At 41.0% G+C, this 17,412-nt stretch overlaps 1 protein-coding gene across 20 annotated transcripts in view; it reads right to left on the bottom strand.

Moving 5' to 3' along the window:
• The window catches only part of ccser1 (coiled-coil serine-rich protein 1), a 1,096,421-nt gene that overhangs the window by 1,002,453 nt on the left and 76,556 nt on the right, over window positions 1–17,412 (bottom strand). For 18 of the 20 annotated variants that reach the window (XR_011353899.1, XR_011353900.1, XM_069925708.1 and 15 more), the window contains exon 1: window positions 5,572–5,823. The exons of the other annotated variants lie outside the window; for them this stretch is intronic. Coding sequence is in view for 1 of the 18 variants with exons in the window: in XM_069925707.1 (XP_069781808.1) it covers window positions 5,572–5,576 (5 nt within the window). In the remaining 17 variants the exon portion in view is untranslated. Of the gene's footprint in view, window positions 1–5,571; window positions 5,824–17,412 lie in introns of those variants that run through there. 20 annotated transcript variants of the gene reach the window in all.

Here is a 17,412-nt window from a genome sequence, read left to right on the forward strand (position 1 = left end):
GTTCTTGGGAGTGACCATCTCAGAGAATCTTTCGTGGACCCAACACACTAATGGCATCGTGAAGAAACCACGTCAGCACCTCTACTTCCTCAGGGGTTTGTTGAGGGTTGGTATGACACCAGATACCCTGGAAAGTTTCTACAGATGTGCGCTGACCGGCTGCATCACAGTTTGGCATGGTGACACCAATTCCCCTGAGCATAAAGCTTAGAACAATCACATGCAAGACCCTCCCCACATTAAGAATATCAACAGGGGACACTACACTTGGAGAGAAGCAGCAATCATCAAGGCTCCACACAATCTAGCATATGCTCTGGAAAGTGGTATAGATGCACAAGACTCTCACCACCAGGTTCAGGAACAGCTGCTACCCCTCCACCATCAGACTCCTCAACAACAAACTCAATCAGAGAATCATTTAAGGACTTTTACTTTTGCACTCTATTGATTTTTTTTCCTCTCTCTGTATTGCAGTTTGTTTACACGTACACGCTGTATACAGTATTTTTCTTTGCACTACAATAAGTGGTCATTCTGCCTTCAAGAATCACAGGGTTGTACATGATGTCATGTCTGTACTCTGACAATAAATCTTAAATCCAAATTTGGTTGACAGAAGGAATGATAGTTGAAGGGCCTGCTTCTATGCTTTACAACTCTAAAGAACCTTAAAGAAAACCCAAAGCTACAAAATCCCAGAGGAAACGTAAATGCTGCACGTTACCCAGTTCCCATTTGAAGAAGTGAATTCATGGAATTGTTACTTTTCACTCAGACTCAGGAAACATTGTTCAAGATCATGGGAGGCTTTGTGCTAAGAGAAGATAAATGTCGTTTTCAGAATGATAACCCTGAAGCTGCATTTATTTCTTGACCTCAGATCTGCCTTTACTCTCAAAATTGCCAATTTTGACAGGACGCGTTTCTGGAATTATCAACGCATACTTCACACCCGACTTTGTTTGGTCCACAACCAGTGTATTATCCTTCAACTTGAATTAAAAAGTAAACAAACTCTGTTCTCCTGTCATGTGATTCCTGTGACAAGTTCTCGCTTCCTCCACAAGTATCTTTCCAAATTAGTTAATTTGATGACGAAGAATGCAAGTTAGAGAATAATGCAACATAGAGCCTGGCCTTTTGGCCCACTGTGCCACACCAACTACCAACCAACCATTCAGACCCATCTTATTTATCCACCCAACATTCCCATCAATGCACTTCTGATTGAACTGCTCTCCCACACACTTGGGGCAACTTGCTGTGGCTAATTAACCTCCTAACCTGCTCACATTTGGGATGTGTGAGGAAACCAGAACATCCAAGAAAATCAACAGGAGAAAATCTTCAAACTCCACACAGACAACACTAGAGGTCAGAACTGAATCCAGGTCACTGGGTGGCACTATTTTGTCACTGTATTCCAAGATGAAGAAGTTTATTGTGACATAATTCATTACATTCAAGGACAGTTTATTTCTTGCTGTTATCAGATTCTTAAATGAATCTCACACTGGCAAAACATGACCTTGCACTGATTTTCAACTATACTTTTTCTCTGCAGCCTGCACTATGTTTTTTTATTCTACTTTTTAAAAAATATCTTGCACTATTTGACTTATTGTCACACTACTCCTAGTGCTCTTCTATTTTTTTTATCTATATAGATATCAACTTCTCTATATTTCTAAACAATTTATCTCTATTCATTTGTCATTGTTGCTGTACCTGCTGTACGAATTGACTTCCCTTGGATAGTACACAAAATGAACATGCAACAATAACAAAAAATTGTTCTCAGTGCTCTGGAAAAAGTGATGAGCGGATTAATACCAAGAGGCCAAAACACTCCTGAAGATCTGCCAAATCCACACCTTAATGAGGATCCAGAGAAGACAGCAAAGGATAGGTGTCTTTCAACCCTGACCAACTGCACCTTTCATCTGTCTTTTATTACACTGATACTATCTCGACCAGCTCTCTGAGAGATTGAAAAGATACCATTACAAGCCATTTTCACTGTAATACCTTTACTACATTCCACCGATCTTGTCATCACTGGAGATTTGAAGTCACCGCATTGAAGATACAAAATGCAACAGAAAAATATTCACCATTAGCAATTAATCCTCACAGCTGAGGCCATCCTTTTAACTTGTCAATCACAGTTGGGCTAATTTTATTACTCTAATCCAGTTGCAGATATTAATGCTTTCTCTGTGTACCTATCTGGGATAATCTTGTTAATGGTGCAGAAAACAAACCAAATGCCAGTAATAAAGTTTTGGCTATGAAAGTCTACTCATTTGCTTTGATTCCTGTGCATTTCAATTTAATGCTTTGTTGCTCAACGACAAGTTAACCATGTCACTTTGCCTTTAAGTATACCCTAATTTTCTTCAGCAAGTAAAAACACTGATGAGATTAAAATTTAGTGCTATTAAATAATCTGATTGCTTACAGCTCATCCACAGGACAATGGGGAGAATCCTCCACAGGACAATGGGGAGAATCCTCCACATCAAGATGTTTCACACACACAAAAGCCATTCAACCAACAACCAGTCTACACCTGCCAAACAAGCACCCCAATCTTCTCACATCTTCCTATACTGCTTCTGGATCACTTTACTTTCCCTTTCTATCAACAATCTTGCCTTTCTAATGTGGTCCCAGTGTGATCAGTTATCAATCAATTCCTTCCTGTACAAGAGCAAATTTTATATGTTTGGAAGAATGTTTGCAGAAACCCCTCCTACTTGGCGTGTATTTTTATTTAAAGGTAAAAGTTCCATTGTTGTCACATAATATTGCATTTAGCATGTAACATACATAAAATTCATTAACTTGGTCTTCTGTAAGAAAGACAGAGAGTTGCCACTTTGTCCAGTGCCCCTCACGGAAATGAGGTCCCATCGAGGCCTCATTAAACACAGGATGTGGCTATTGGTGATAAGATGTCATTTATTCTCTGTTGCAAATCACCATGCATTGAAGATGAAGTTTAAAGGATACAATGGTCATTTGGACGTACAGAAGGCAGATCCGTCAATAATGACTGATTACCTCCCTGAAATGCTATCTGTCAGTTTATGGATATGATTAACAATGCTAGTTTATCAATTATAAATCCATTCAATTACTCAGATGCAAGTTCCCGAAATAGGCCTGGTGGAATTTGAATCAATGATTGAAGTCTCTCAGGATGCTGTTCTCGCAATGCAACAACTATTCAAACCTACTTCGTGCACAATGTCATCATACTGGCAGCCTGAACAAATACATATCCAAAACTATAACAGAAAATGCTGGAAACATGTAACAGATCAGCAGCTGTGGAGAAAGAAACAGCATCAATTTTTAAAGTTGATGAACTTCCATTGGAATGAACTTTGATACGATGAAAGGTCAATTATTTGAAATGTTAGCTCTTGACTCTCTCTCCACTTATATGCTTGATCTCTTGATTATTTCCAGCAATTTTTGCTTTTATTTCAGTTTTTCACCATCTGCAGAATTTTGATTTTATAATTTTGTCATATTACATTTCTGTTATTACATGACAATAAATACTATCTGATCTGATTTGTCCAACATCATAGAATTGAACATGTTGTGGGTGAGATCTAAACAGTCTGGTAAAGCAGTAAAATCCTGCAACTTACTCTCAAGTTACCTGATTTGATGTATTCAGTAAAAGTGTGAAGATTACTATTTAATTGACAACCTTCCTCTCTCATGGACAACATACTTCCAATCCAGTTCTGCAGCTCCAGGGCGACTGAAGGTTTCCATCCACAACAGCACCTGGTCGACCAGGTGGTGCTGGATGGTATGGGTAAATACTGTGTGAATTTCACTATTCACACCTGGCTTCTGCATACTCCCACAGAGATAAGAAACATTTGTGGCCTTCCTTGATATTGCTTCCCCTTTTTGAGTCTCTTCTCTCTTTGGCTTGGCTTCGCGGACGAAGATTTATGGAGGGGGTAAAAAGTCCACGTCAGCTGCAGGCTCGTTTGTGGCTGACCAGTCCGATGCGGGACAGGCAGACACGATTGCAGCGGTTGCAAGGGAAAATTGGTTGGTTGGGGTTGGGTGTTGGGTTTTTCCTCCTTTGCCTTTTGTCAGTGAGGTGGGCTCTGCGGTCTTCTTCAAAGGAGGCTGCTGCCCGCCAAACTGTGAGGCGCAAAGATGCACGGTTTGAGGCGTTATCAGCCCACTGGCGGTGGTCAATGTGGCAGGCACCAAGAGATTTCTTTAGGCAGTCCTTGTACCTTTTCTTTGGTGCACCTCTGTCACGGTGGCCAGTGGAGAGCTCGCCATATAATACGATCTTGGGAAGGCGATGGTCCTCCATTCTGGAGACGTGACCCATCCAGCGCAGCTGGATCTTCAGCAGCGTGGACTCGATGCTGTCGACCTCTGCCATCTCGAGTACCTCGACGTTAGGGGTGTGAGCGCTCCAATGGATGTTGAGGATGGAGCGGAGACAACGCTGGTGGAAGCGTTCTAGGAGCCGTAGGTGGTGCCGGTAGAGGACCCATGATTCGGAGCCGAACAGGAGTGTGGGTATGACAACAGCTCTGTATACGCTTATCTTTGTGAGGTTTTTCAGTTGGTTGTTTTTCCAGACTCTTTTGTGTAGTCTTCCAAAGGCGCTATTTGCCTTGGCGAGTCTGTTGTCTATCTCATTGTCGATCCTTGCATCTGATGAAATGGTGCAGCCGAGATAGGTAAACTGGTTGACCGTTTTGAGTTTTGTGTGCCCGATGGAGATGTGGGGGGGCTGGTAGTCATGGTGGGGAGCTGGCTGATGGAGGACCTCAGTTTTCTTCAGGCTGACTTCCAGGCCAAACATTTTGGCAGTTTCCGCAAAGCAGGACGTCAAGCGCTGAAGAGCTGGCTCTGAATTCATTCCTTTTTGAGTAGCTATGGGCCAAATATTCACATGAATCAATGGTGGAGGCTGATTCACGTTAGGAAAAAAGATTAATAAGTGTGAGATCTCACTTCAGCAGATTCAAAGACAGTTTCTTTCCTGCCATTATCAGTATAATCTATGTATAATATATGGGTTGACGAGCTACACTACTCTCTAAAGACTGAAAGATGCAAGAAAGGCTCAGCCCCACTGCTGAATTGGAGAGTCGAGGACCAGATGGTACAGCTTCCAAAAAAAAGGACATCCCTTCAGAACAGATGAGTGGGCTTCTTCAGCTGGAAGGTAGTGAATCTGCAGAATTTGTTGCCACAGACAGCTATGAAGTCCAACTCAATGGGTATACTTAACACAGAGCTTGATAGGTTCTTGATTATTTAGAATGTCAAAGGCTGAGAGAATGCAAAAGAATGAGGATGAAAGGAAAAATACATCAGCCATTATTCAAATTACTTAATTATGCTCCCAAGACTTACAATGGGACAATTGGAAGTAAGACTGGAGTGGGAGCACCAGCAACATAGGAGGATCACAGATGCTGGAAGATCAGAAAACATTCTAGAAACACTAAAGGATGAGATCATACAGGGATTTGAAAACTAGAATGAGAATTCTGAAATACTCACTTCATCAAGAGGCTAAGTTGCCCAGTAAGTAGACTTGCGAAGGGAAAGACTGTGTTCAAGATAGGATATCAACTGCAGAGTTTTGAGTAAAATGCAAGGAGGCAGAAGAACTGGTAAAAGTACAACATTGGATGAGTGGAGGCAGGGTTGAGGTTGAGCAACAATGCAGAGGTAGAAATAGTTTTCAATGAGCTGTGAGCTTATCTCAATGCAGAACTCAAGAAATGGTTGCAGAGTCTGATTCAGCTTCTGACTGTTGCCAGGGAGAGGATTGGAATTGGTTGCTAGGTAACAGAATTCATGACAGTGACTAAAGACAATGGGATGTAATTAAGAAATAGAATTCAACCAAGAATCAAGATTACTGTTTCTATATATTTTTAATTCAAGGTATATATTCCTGATGCAAATTCATTTTTAAACCTGGACTCAATACTGGATTCATTTCTAGTACAGCAAATTCAAATGTATTAACCATCCTTTTCATCAAGTGAGCAAGAACCAAATCCTCAAAGAGGACATTTTGTTTTGTTGGACAAAGGCTGTACAGTATTTTGAAGCAACTCTCCTTATCAACAGCTTCCTCCTGAAACAGAGAACATTGCAGCTAGCAACAAGAACAGATTTTCAATGTATCAGTATACCTCTCCCTCTCTCCCCATCCTCCACATTGCAAGGAAAATTCAGCCCCTGTTCTGAAAGCAGAAATCACCATTTGCTATGTGGAGTAACAATCTGTCAATCAAAATATATTTGCATGAAAGCATCATAAATCATTATCCAAAGCAATGATTAAACATAAGCAACAATGTCCTTGGTTCAGAACAAGGACAAAGAGAAGCAACTCTGACTGTCCAACAAGAACAGTCCAAAGTCCTTTCAAGTTTCCAGCCAGATCATAACACTGAAGTTGTTAATAATGATATTCTTATCGACTGTGATAAACAGTTGCTTCTCAATTCTCAATCCCTCCCGTGCATTGCCCCTTCTGCGCTTCCCACTGCCGCAGAAAAGCACCCAACATATTAAAAGACTCATCCCACCCCGAACATACTCTGTTCACCCTCCTTGTATCAGGAAGAAGATTCACGACATTGAGATCACCACTGGCAGATTCAAGGACAGTTCCTTTCTCGGCGTTATCATCCTCCTGAATGAACCCACACTTGTTAAGTATTGTTACCTTTCCCCTGTGCAGTGAACTGGGATTCACTGGTAGGGTGTTATGCTGATGGCTGGCTCCGCCCCCATATGCTCACATATAACCCCGCTCTCCCGCCTAAATCCAGAACCCTTCTGAAAACGAATGTGATACCCACATTAAGCTAATAAAAGTGTCTGTTCTCCCTCCAGTCGTGAGAGCTTTTATTCATGCTACATCCTGTTTGTTGTGGGTATACGCAGGTGGATGACGTCACAAAATAGCATTGTATTTTGGGGCTGAGTGGAACCAACTTTGATTTGAGTAAAGAACTAACAAGGCAACACTTCCCCTTGTGCAAGTGTATTTTTAAAGAAAGAATACACAACAAATTAGCGACGAGAATAAAAATGAAAACATTCCACACTCCAAACGTTAAAGGGGAGATTTAGAAGTGGAAAAACAAAAACTGGATCCACATTGAGCCACAGGTCCTCATTCACAGTAGAACAGAGAAAAAGATAAGAGAACAAAGAGAAGAAGAATTAAAATGGCAGAAGGACATGTTGGAGAAGGTAAAAGGAATTGCTGGGGAAATGTAAAGTAGACATCGAATACAAGGGACAGACACAGAAAGGATTGCCCCACTACGTCATTGACACAAAGGGACCCCACGTTGTTTGCAAGAGAGTGGTTGTTGTATATCCAACTGGATTGGAAGGAAATTGGGACAGAGAAGAATGAGGGTGAGCCAAAATCAAAGTTGAACCAAGTGCTTCAGAAGTATCAAACGGTTTTTGGAAAAGGGCCTTGGAAAAAATCCAAGGAGTCCACACCAAATTGCAATTGAAACCTGATGCCAAAACCCAAGATCTACAGCCCAAGGATGGTACCTTTTGTGATTTAAAACATCGAGTCAGAACTCAACAGATTGGAAAATGAAGGCATCATCAAAAAACTTCAGTATAGTGATTGGGCGGTTCCCATCGTGCCAGTCAGAAAATCCAATGGTGAAATTCAAATTTGTGATGATCAAGTCACCATTAGACAAGCACTGGAAATGCCAGAATGTCCCATTCCCAGAGATGTGGAATTATTTCAAGCTCTAAATAGGGGGGGGGGGGTGGGGGGGGGGGGGGAAGAATGTTCACAAAATTAGATTTATCACAAGCATACAGCAAGTCTGATTGGATTCTGAATTACTTACTCCAGAAATGTCATCAGCACCATCGATGTTTCAAGCAGCTATGGGCAAATTATTGTATGGAATAAATGTTGGATACTACCTTGATGACATCATCATTACAGGAAGTGATGTCGCAGAGCATCTAACAAATCTGCACCAAGACAAATGCGTATTTATGGTACATTCAGTAACAGGTTTGGGATTTACAATTAATAGTGAAGGAGTCCGATGGCATTTGAACATAATTATGCACAATTGTAAAAAGGACTTGCCCTAATTTTTGGCCTCAAGCAATTTCACCAATACCTATTTGGTAGAAAGTTCACCTTAGAACAAACAACAAACTACTGAGCTTAATTTTAAGCCGTAAAAAGGGCATTCCGGTGCTAGTTGTGACAAGAATTCAAAGATGGGCAATGAAACTCACGGCATACGATTATGACTTAAAACATAGTCTAACAAACCAAAACGGCCATGCTAATCCATTATCATGCTTACCTCTACCTGGGACTGAACAGATAGAAGGGATAAATAGCTGGATGACGAAAGCAACAGCTATCAATAGGGAACAACTTCACCATTTACCAATGACAGCAAAGACTATCATGAAAGAGGTACAGAAAGAAACTACACTGTCAAAAGGTTCTATACTTCACCTTAAATGAGTGGCCCAAGGTCGACACTATTTCTCCTGGACTGAAGGCTTATTATATGTGACACAATGAGATATCAATTGAAAAGAGTTGTTTATTGTGGGGAACAAGAACAATCATTCCTAGGAAATGGCAGGCAGCCATATTATCTGAGCTCCATAACAATCATTCAGGGATACTCTAAATGAAACCCCTGGCACACATGCATGGCTGGTGGCCACCAATTGACATCGATATTGAACAGACAATGAGAAGATGTTACATTTGCCAGGAAACACAACCCAAGCCAAAGCAACCCCATGGAAATGGCCATCATGTCCTTGGCATCGTATTCACATTGATTTTGCTGGTCCATTTATGGGTGAAAATGTTCTTATTGTTATTGATGCACACTCCAAATGGCCAATAGTATCACATAAGCGAACAACAATGGCAAAATATACAATTGAGAGACCACAGAGTACATTCACAGGATTAGGGCTACCTATAGAACTAGTCTCCAATAATGAACCTCAATTTGTATCAGATGGTTTTAAACTATTTCTACATAATAACAATGTACGACACACCTTGTCAGTACCTTACCACCCAAGAACAAATGGAGAAGCTGAACACTTTGTGCAGACATTTTAAAAAGCTATGAAAATGAAGAAGTCAATGAAAATATAACCATTTACAGCACGGAAACAGGCCATGTGGGCCCTTCAAGTCCATACCGGTTCACTTGAACAACTCCACTAGCTCCTCCGCAAACTCCTGAGGAAGCAGAGGCTCTCTCAGGTCGCTACATCCTGAGATTTTCCAGGTCCTCATAGATTCTCTTTATAAGACCCCGTTTTCTTGGATACTTTACTCCGTTCCATTTCTCTTTATAAATCATAGAATCACAAAGTCGCATATTTTCTGTTGTCATATAGAAACACGTCACAATACACAATGAAACGACCGCCAGCAAAACTGATGTTTGGGCGTAACTTAAGAAACCAACTCACTAGAGTGCACCCAGACATCGGCCTTCATAGCCAATAATCAACATCTCTGAGTAAGCCAACCAGATCTCTGTAAATCGGGGATCGAGTACTGGTAAGGGATTACTGAGAACATTTTTTAAAAACATGGATAAGAGGTGTGCTTCTTAAAGAAAAAGAATGACTCGATGCATATTTCACATCAATGCATTTACAATGTTGCGCAGGATAATAATCAACACGATTAGTTATATTTGTATTCCTTAGTCTTAAGAAATTTTAGTATACTTACTGATTAAGTGCCATTAAGCAAGATATTTATTTGTTGTGGGTATACACAGGTGTGATGTCACATAACAGTGTATTGTAGGGCTGGGAGGAACCATCTTTGATTTGAATAAAAAACTAACAAGGCAACCCTTCTCGTTGATGAAACAAGAACTAAAGGACATGGGTTAAGGGAGAAAGATGAAATATTCAAAGGGAGCATTAGGAAGAACTTCTTCACATTGAGAGTGGTGGGAGAGTGGAATGAGCTGAAGAGGTGAATGTGGGTCCAATTTTGACATTCAGGACAAATTTGGATAGGTACATGGATGGGAGGGGCATGGAGAGCAATCGATTAGGTGTAGATCAATGGAACTTAGCAGAAATAGACTAGATGGGTCAGTGAGGTGGCTTCTGTTCTTTTGTTAGAAAAGGTTTGATGGAGACTTATAGAGGTGGATAAAGAGCATGGATAAAATGAATGTACACCATCTTTTTATCCCCCTACAGGGCAGACAATTCTAGAACTGGAGGGCAAAGTTTTAAAGTGTGAGTGGAGAGATTTAAAAGAAACCCGAGGGGAAACTTTATGACCTGCCTCTGGAACAAGCTGCCAGCTGTAGATTTGGGTACAATTACAATGCTCAAAAGACACGCACACAGAATGTCAATTTGGTCAGCATGGATGAATTGGGCCCAAGGGCCTGTTCCATGCTTTATTCAATGGGGAACAGAGAGAAATTAATCTTTTTGATCTAGTGGGGAATTCAGGATCAAAGGCACAGCCTTAAATCTTTCAGAAGGGTAAACAAGTCATGCTTCTAACACATTGAAAAATCATAGAACATCATCTTCTCTATGGGTGCTACAGATCCATTGAAATTATCCTGTGGTGGTACACCACTGGCCTACTGCAGGGGGAAACCTCTGTTCCTCCAGAAGAGCATGGGGACAAGACAACACCTGGCCAGCTGTCAATCAGCTGACGTGAATAGACCAAGTCCCACCCAGTCGGGTGTCAATCACCCTCCAGGAAATAAGCCTGAGCGAGCCCTTCGAAGTCATTCTCAGAGTTTAAAGCAGCACAATCTCCCAGCTGGCTCTGTGGAAGTTTATGCCGAGTAAAGCCTGTTGTACAATTTTTTGGTTTTGTGTATTTGCTTCTGACCGACAGCGCACCACAGATCCTGATCAAGTGGAAAGACACTTGTCTGCCAACGCTTTAAATAGAAAGGAATTGAAAAGCAAAAAAAAAGTGAACTACTGGAGGAACTCAGCAGGTCAGACAAAAACTCTGGAGGGAAGTGGATGGTCAATGTTTCTGCGATATTGAAACATAGATTAGCAGTGATACAGATGATTAGTCATGTACAATCACAGCAGAATTAAGGCATATTGCTTTTGCTGTGTTGCACTTTTTGTTGATGAAGCTCCACTCCATCCACACGCCAGGAATAAACGGCACGAATCCATCACTGGCACCAAGATTAAAGCAGCTACTGCAATACAAAAAGACCACTTGATTCCGTGAACTCCTATCTTGGTAAGACGTGCAGACTATTACGGTCTATACACCTCATCTAAGGACCTCCAACAGAGATGAATATGCTTCGAAAAGTAATAAGCCACGAACAATTTCAAAATTCCCAAAGGTAATCTGGTAACTCACCAATTTAGTGCCAGTCTAAATTATTTAATTGGGGCAGAAAGTATTTCATTGAGACGATTCCACCAACTCCACAGCAGAGCAAATGTCATGTTGATTTGTACTTGATCACCCACCAGCAGCTGTTCCACAAATCTTTATTACTTTCAAACCTATTATTATCAGATTTTCATCTAGCTTGATTGATCCAGCTTGTTTCCTTCTGCTCAGTTAATATATCCACTCCTCCACAGGGAAAATATTTTGTCTCTGGTTTCATCTGCAGCTTGTTCAATTTATACACTCTCTCTCTCTTTAAATCTGGGCTCACCACCAGTCAGTTTAAGGTGATCACTCATCATGGTTTCTCCCTGACCACCTTCCTTTTACAAGGGTCCACCCCAACCCCACCAAGTGGGTGACTAAACCAAGTCTTCATCTACCATATTACTTGTCTCTGGTCTGTTTTCCAATGATCATGGAAGGCAGCCCTGTGGCACAGCTAGTAAACTTACTGCCTCACAGCCTCTGCAACCAGGTTTTAACCCAGACTTTAGGTGTCAATGGGATGAGACAGACTGTAGCTGCTATCAATCCAGTTACTAACAAAGTTATTACAGGAGCCACCACAGTTGCTGCTAAAGTATGAAAGAAATTAATCACCGCAGACTACCAAGATTCGGCAAACTCCCAAGAGTGACACCACCAAAGTGTTTCCACGTTCTCCCTCATACCACCTGCCATTCTTCCCAATGCTAAAACTTACTCCCAATTGTGCAGGTTGGTTGGTTAATTTTCCACTATAAATTTCCCCTGGTCTGTAGATAAGAGGAAGAATTAGGAGAGAGATCATAGAGTCGTAATGAGAATAAAAACAAGTGGTAACAATGTAGGATGAGTGAAAATGGGTTGTTGATGGTCAGCATAGACTTGGTGAGCTGAAGAGTCTCTTTCTGTGCTGTATCTCTCTGTGACTCTATGCAATGATCCCTTTTCTCAGCCATTGGCTTTTGTTTAAAATGAAAAGTTAGCACCAACGCAGTTTGGACCGGACACTGTGGCTGCAGAGGTGGCGGAAGCGCCAGAGGCGAATCGACGGACACTTGGTGTCTTTGAGGGGACTCTCCTTTCCTTCTCTTTCTCTGACTGTAAGAGGTGCTTTTGGCAATTTCTGCCAATGGCGAATCTGTCTGTCTTACAGCAGGCAAGAACAATTTCATGTAATAGGACAGTGCTTTATTACAATGACAATAAATTGAATCTTGATGTTCTTAAATATTGCAGCTTTTTGATACTTTCTTTTCTCCTGTACTTGGGTTTCACTGCAGAACTCCAGAGAGTGAAAGAGCGAGAGCAAGGAAAAACATCTGGCTCTGGATCACTCCCATTTGTGAAGGGTTATACAAACAGAATTCCATGTGTAATCTAAGTTAGACCTCGAGACATTTACTGAGGAAGTTCATGCAACCAAAAGGAGAGTTTTGGTCAACACTTCATCAAAGACCAGAAGGAGAAATCTTTGAGAATGATCAAAAGAGTAGACTAAGGCCTCACAGAAGAGTTGAACTGAGCCTCTCAAAGGCTGGCATTCCTGGAAAAGAAGTGAACTCAGTTGAACAGTAAAGAAAAAAGAAATAATGGATGCTGGAAATTGGAATTAAAATCAGAAAATTATGAAAACACTCAGGTCAGGCAGAGAAAGAGTTAACATTTCAGGTTGGGGATCCTTCAGCATTGATATGAATGTATGTGAAAGCAGGAAGTCACAGGGTATTAATAGATACATTTCACCTTATATAAACTCCTGCTTCGGACAGATGCCCAGGCTTCTGACAGTTGAGAAGCAAACAGAGCACACACGACTTTACTGCTCAACAAGATCACAATTCAAACATTAACACGGATAGAAAGAAAGCAGCATGTCCCCTAATTTAAGATACATGATAAAAATCTAATCAACTCTCCCAGGTGATAATGCTATTGACCATTTTCTACATACAATTTGCTGCACTTTTAGGAGACCATTACTATTTTAACCCAAGGTTTGCAGATTCATTTTGCAATTGTTCATGAAGGCAAAAATCTCCATTTTCTCGGCCATCTCATTCATCTCAATATTTAACCTGGCTTATAAATGTCACCTCTGGATACAATGAAGCTCCAACAAATAATGATGTTCAAACACATTTCCAGCAAAATGTCTGGAAGCCAGAAAAATAAATGAAGCTTTTATGGGCAGTGATTTGTAAGTTGCAGAGAACTGTTCCTTCATCTAAGGCAAACAAAAACCTCAGTAATGGAGCAGCATGAAATGTGGAAGTAACAAAACCAATCGAAATGATCACAACTTTTCTGACCACTTTAATCAAAATAAGAATCCTATTTCATTCATTGTCAAAATTAGATTTTAAACACCAATTAAAAACCTCCAATTACATTGTTCATTTGAAATTTCTGGATAATTCAAAGAATGTAAATGGAAAATAAAATGTCTGATTTATCAGGTATGGAATCTGGCTTTGATAATTGGTCTTGAGGATTTTATGCAAGTTCAGCCATTAAGTGCTCCCATTTTCAATTTCCTTTTAGTGGGACTGTCACTTTAAGAGTTTACAAATCAAGCTGCAAGCCCTGCAAGGTTGGAGAGGACTGTGGCTTGGAACTCATTTCACTATTTCTGAAGAGAGATGAAGTGTTCCAGGGACACAGGTGCAGATTCATGTGACCAACATATTAATGAAACTACATTGTTTGATCAGGGGCCATTTTTAAAGAATCAGTACTTGGAGCAACTGCACTTTGGAGGAATACTGTGCTGAAGTGGCCTCGCAGAGTAATGGACAATTTGTTTGTTTTCTCACTGTAAGGAGAATTAGTGTACCATACCATGACCATTGTGATGGTCATTTCAGCTGACCCACTAAAGGCTTCTGGAAGATTTGTGAAAGCTTCATTTCCCCTACGCAAAAAGGAGAGTTTTGACTACCACTCATCTAAAAGGACATTTTCTCTGGAAACACAAGGATTTTATGGCTTTACAACAATCAATCATCCAGTCTCCCCCACCTACTTAGTGATCTCTTCTTTGCATCAATTTAAAGCCTGCATGTCAACTTTGGATTCCTGAGACTGAACTTTGAACTAACGTTCCAGAATTGAGCCTAAACTGTAATGGCTTGAGGTCTGCCCCACACACACACACACACACACACACACACACAAAACCACGCCCACATAAGTATATGTTTAGATAAGGTTATATATTATTAGTAATTAATAATAAAAATATTATTTAAAATATAACACTCTCTTGGAGATTTGCTATTGCTGCTGTTTGAGTATATAACTAAATCAAAATAAGTTTTTTTCCCATTTCTATAATGTCTAGAGTTCCAACCTGATTGTGTGTGTTCACCCTAATTATTACAATCAGGATTTTATTCATAGGTCACATACAGGCAAATATTCTGAAAACCAGATCAACATTCCCTGTTGACTGAAGGTTGAAACCTGATGGGCTTCTCCCAAATCTTGTCGTCTATATCCTCTGTCACTTAATTCACAGACGTCTACATGAAAACTCTGATGATCCGACAGGTTTGAGACTTCGTCTAGTCAAGTTTTATTGGCATCTGATTGTACAAGTATATCTCAACGAAACAGTGTTCTCCAATCCTCAGTGCAAAACATGCAGACACAATGCACAAACAGTACACATGTTGGACAAGTATTTCATCAATACGAATATGTGATAGTACAGATTCTATCACCAATGTGTATGTGTACAGATTGTAGTGTAGAATGACTGTGATTGGCTGAGAGCATAGTCACACCTACTGGCAGGTCTTAAAGGGTTGCTCCGAGCCAGACCAGGTCATTCTGGACTCATCGGCCTACATGTGATACACTCCAGTCTTCTAGTTAATAAAAGCCTTGGTTTGGATCAACAAGCCTTTGATTCTTTTGATGCGCTCTACAGAATAAATAAATATTATTTTGTGCATACGAGAGCCTCAGAAGGTTAGTGTGAGCAGTTAATTTGGTTGTTCGGCATTCTCACTGCTTGTAGGAGGAAGCTGTTCTTCAGCTTGCTGGTACTGCCTTTGATACTCCTGTCCCTCTTTCCCAAAGGGAGCAGCTGAAAGATGCTGTGTGCCCAGTGGAAGGGGTTCTCAATGATTTTGCACGCCCTTTTCAAACAATGATCCTGGGAGATCACATCAGTGAGGGGGGTGAGGGGAGGGTGTGGGTAAGGAAGACTCCCATGATCTTTTGTCACTCTTTGGATTGACCTCCAAATCATTTCCCTGCAGCAACCATACAGCCGTGTGATACAGCCGGCCAGGGCACTCTCAGTAGAGTTCCTATAGAATAATGACATAATGGAGGCTGGTTTCCTTCCCCACTTCTCAGGAAGTGCAGCTGCTCTTGCGCCTTCCTGACAAGTGAGGAGATGTTGAGTGTCAATGATAGGTCACTAGTTAAGTGAATTCCAAGGAACTTTGTGCTCTCCACTCTCTCAACTACAGATTTGTTGATATGTAGTGGAGGGTGGTCATTCTTGGTCCTCCTGAAGTCCGCGATCATAATTTTCATCTTGGTGAGACTCGGGTTGTTACTCTTACACCATTTCATGGCATTTTCCACCTCTTTAGTGCAACTCATTGTTGTTGAGGCCAGTCAGTGTGATATCATCTGCAAATGTGATGACACTGTTAGAGCTGGATTTAGTGATGCAGTCATGGATAAGTCACGTGAATAAGAGCAGGTTGAGCACACAGCCCTGAGGAGCACCAGTGGTCAGTGTGACAGTGCTCGAGGTTCTGCTACCGATTGGTATAGTGGTCTTTCTACTAGGAAACCAAGAATCCAGTTACAGAGAGGAGAGTTGAGTCCCAGAGAGAACAGCTTCTCCACCAGCCTCTTAGGAATGATTGTATTGAGCTGAAGTCAATGCACAACAGCCTGGCATATGAGGTATCAATCTCAAAGTGGGACAGGATGGAGTGAAAAGACAAGGCTATAGCATCAGCTATAGAACAATTTATTTTTTAAAATTTAGAATTTAAGTTTAGACATAAGCACAGTCAGCCCATGAGTCTGCGCCACCCAATTAGCCACAACCTCTGGTACATTTTTGAACAGTGGGAGGAAACTAAAGCCCCCAGGGAAAATCCATGCAGATGGGGGAGAACGTACTAACACCATACAGACAGCATGGGATTCGAACCCCAGTATCGAATGCTGGTGCTCTAAGAGTGTTGCATGAACCACTACGCTAAATGTGAATAGGCGAATTAAAATGGGTCCCACGTCTCTGGGAGAGGTCTTTTGATGCGTCCACCACCAGACACTCTAAGCAATTGCTGGTTTGGGTCCAACAGAATTTCTAGATTGTTTGATGTCACACTGATTAATACCAAACACACTTTTCTTTCAGAGCAAAAAGTAATCTGCTACAGAATCTCAGCAGGCCAAGCAGCATCAGTGTGGGAAGGGAGAAAATGTGTTTACGTTTCACGTCAAAACCTTTCATCGGGCTATCTACATTTTTAATTCATTTTCTTTGCACATTATGCAGCACAGGCCATTCCCAGGTTATGAAAGCCTGATTTATGTCACCCCTACATATGGGCTGGGGTCCACAATATTCCTAAATTCAAACGTCTGACAGAGGTACATACTTTGGTTCCTATGACTAGTGACTGCTCTGCGTGACAGTGTGGTTGCTATATCAAATTATTTTTGTCTATTTTTTGACTTATGGCCAAATCAACCAAAGGAAGTCAGTAAAAATGTAGCCTGTTTATTCACTCAGTCAGGCCTGTTGTACTGTAAACTTTCATCCATCTGGTATCTATGACAAATGAGGGAGTCAGCATGCATGAGACTTGTTCAGAAAAAAAAACCATTACCATATATCAACAATTTTATGCAAATCACAAAACTATCAATTGGTCCCAAACTGTCAAAAGATATGC

Source organism: Narcine bancroftii, chromosome 3, assembly GCF_036971445.1.
Source record: "Narcine bancroftii isolate sNarBan1 chromosome 3, sNarBan1.hap1, whole genome shotgun sequence".
Classification (NCBI taxonomy): domain Eukaryota; kingdom Metazoa; phylum Chordata; class Chondrichthyes; order Torpediniformes; family Narcinidae; genus Narcine; species Narcine bancroftii.